The following is a 3386-nucleotide window of genomic DNA, read 5'->3' on the forward strand; positions in this document are numbered from 1 at the left end:
AATGTTTCGCCTTTCGTCGTAAATAATCCAAGTATTTGTATACTTAATTTATTATTGTATAAATATCTTTCGTAAGTACTAGTACTCCCGCTTCGCATGTTTTCGGCAACACGTCCGGATTTTTAAATAACGATATTTCACATGGATTTCTACTACTTGAATGAACAACAAGTGAAAACTCAGGACATATCGTGAATATTTCGGTTTCCTTACAACTTAATAGTTGCGTTTCCGTAAAAGTTGTGTACTCTTCCCGATTTTCATTTTCCATTTTCCATTTCATATTCCATTCCCCATTTTCAAGTTGTGTTCTCTTCCAAGATTTAACAAAAAGTGCCGGAAATCAAACCAAAATAAACGACCCAAGATTCCTGAAATACTTCCAATATTTTATAATAAAGCATACCACCAGAGGATTCCTTTTTCCACCAACATTCGAAGCATTGCTATTGGAACTAATACAAATTCTAGAATACTCCTGCATGTCATTTCCAACACAAACAAGTATATAACAAATCATAACACATGTCAGTACACAAAGATACAAACCAAGAAGACGACAATACAGACCGAGTAATAAAAGAAGTAATCAACGACTTAACAATCGCCGCAATATCCTGGGATCAAATAACCAAATGAAGTCAACAAGATATAGTTTCAGAACTCAAGAAAAGGAAATTGAAAACCGATAAATTACCAGCGTTAAGATCCAGGCTATCTAGATATATAAAAGGAGAGTGGATAAATTCCGATTTTTAAAATAACAACAATACCAAAATGTCTGACAGAATACCATTTTACAAACCCAACAAATTCTCCGGAGCAGTTCATGAAAACATTGACTCATTTATCCAGGAATACAATAAAGCAATCTCTATGAACGGTTGGTCAGGGGAACAAAAAAAATCCTTCCTCGCCATTTACCTTCAAAATACAGCATCGACATTCCTGGACAATTATGAAAACAGCAACCCAGCCACCACCTGGGCACAAATAGAAAATGCTCTACGTTTAGAATTCGAACCCACAGCACAAAACCACATGTTGAGAACCATGCTAGAAAAACGAAAACAACTATCTGACGAAACAACCGCATCATACATCAATGATGCAGAAAATCTATGCAAGAGAATAGATCCGAACATGCCACAGACAGAGATTGCACACACAATCATGAAAGGACTTAAACCAGAAATTGCTAGATATGTAGGAATATTAGACAATACTAGTTTAGAAGACCTAAAGAAAAACATAAGAAAATATGAATCTATTGAATTTATGATTAACGTGAATACTACACAATCTCGCGATGATATCAGAGCTCAAATCACTAAAGAACACGTAAATGCCATAGAAGATAATAAAACCAAAAAACAGATGGATTTATTAACAACACAAATATCGAACTTAGAATCTATGATGAATAATTTAAGCCAACAAATTAACAACAACAACAACAATTTCAATAGTAACAACAAAGCCAACCTACCAAACTATAACCAATACCCTAATCGATCTCCACAAAATTACCAACACAATAATCAACTAAACCACGACCAATTATATAACAACAGAAATAACAACTTTCCGCAACAAAGTCACAATAGGTTCACTAATCGCCCTAATTTTAACAATTTCAACAAATTCAACAACAATCGAAACAATATTCCACAAACACAAAACAATGATAACAATCAAAACAAGAAACTAACGTATAACAACTATGAAAAAAGGACACAGTGTGAACACTGCAACAACTATAATCACACCAGTGCGGAATGCAAATGGAAATTAACATGTAACCTATGCAACAAGAGATATCACACAGCCGAAACTTGCTACTCAAAAAATACCATGGCCAACCAAAAAAACCAATAAAAAGGTTAAATGCACAATCTGGAAAAATGCATTACCCTTTAATTCCAGACACAACAACAGAACAAGTCAAACAACAACCAAATATCACAAGCATAGAAACAGACCTAATACACATAATAATTAACAAAGACAGAAAAGCCAATGCATTATACATATAGCAAACTTAAACAATGAAAACATTGAAGTGACCATAGACTCCGGAGCAAATATCAATTGCATCCGTCCAGATCTAATTGATCACAGACTAATAAGCCCATCTAATAAATATCAATTATCAGGGCCAGACAAAACACCACTACAATTTATAGGAACTACATCCATAAACCTAAAAATCGAAAACACAATATTTAAAATTCCAGTGTGCGTGATAAAAAATCTAAGCAGCACCATAATACTAGGAAATGAATTTCTAGCCACCAATAAAGCTAAAATCGGTTATACTAAAAAAAGGATAACTTTAAACAAGAACATCAAAACCAAGATAATGAATAATAGATTTACACAAATCGAAAACCATATCGACAATATAGAACATAAGACAATGTTATCAACAAATATAACCAAAACCGAATTAGATATACTGAATACCACACCCAAATACTCGATAGAACACACAATCTCTGCCGACCTTCAACACAATACAGACCTATCAAATAAACTAACACAGAAATATGGAAACATGTCTTATATACTCGACAGCCTAGAACTAATACCAGGTGAAATAACGACAATTGACACAGAACAAAGAACTATACACTATCTAATATCCAAAGAGAAATATAACACGCCCACATCTTATATAGACATTTTCGATACCTTCTACAATCTAAAAAACACCGCCATAACAGAAGGATACGAAAACATAGCCATATGCGTGAATAACATAACAAACAATGAACTAATATGGGATACAATTAAAAATATGATATTTGAAATATTCAACAAGACAGAAATACACTTACTAATATGCTACACACCCAAATACAAGAAACCAAACATAATATCCAACATAAAGAACACATACAATCGCATAACTAATACAAATAATGAGATTGACATCCAATACCCCCAATTTATCAAAATATTTTCCAAATACCACATGGGAGAAAACGTACTGTCCGATGGGAATTGCGGACTATACGCTTTAACCAACGCAATAAATGATAACAAACCTAAGAAGATAATAGCCCTAGCCAATATAATGGACTTACTAGGATTATCGGAATTACCCAACTACTGGTGGCATGATGACCAACTAAGTAGCATTGCAAATCACTATGGATTTGACACTTACATATATTCAGATAAAACCAAAGATGGATACGTATATGGATCAGGATTCAGACCCCCCATAGTACTGTATAATCTAAACAATGGAACACACTGGTGCCCCGGCACACTAATAAAAAACAAATCCAAATCAAACAAAATCCCACAAAAAATAATATATACGGAAAACTACATTTCCATAGAACACATAAAAAACAGATTGGAATTAGAAATAATGA

At 33.5% G+C, this 3386-nt stretch overlaps 1 protein-coding gene across 1 annotated transcript; it reads left to right on the plus strand.

Moving 5' to 3' along the window:
• Nucleotides 1-777: 777 nt before the first annotated feature.
• On the plus strand, nucleotides 778-1878 carry LOC103311958 (probable serine/threonine-protein kinase clkA). The gene has a single exon (XM_008191874.1). It carries the CDS (start codon nucleotides 778-780, stop codon nucleotides 1876-1878), a length of 1101 nt encoding a protein of 366 aa, XP_008190096.1.
• The last annotated feature ends 1508 nt before the right edge of the window (nucleotides 1879-3386 follow it).

This window comes from Acyrthosiphon pisum, chromosome A2 (genome assembly GCF_005508785.2).
Source record: "Acyrthosiphon pisum isolate AL4f chromosome A2, pea_aphid_22Mar2018_4r6ur, whole genome shotgun sequence".
Lineage (NCBI taxonomy): Eukaryota > Metazoa > Arthropoda > Insecta > Hemiptera > Aphididae > Acyrthosiphon > Acyrthosiphon pisum.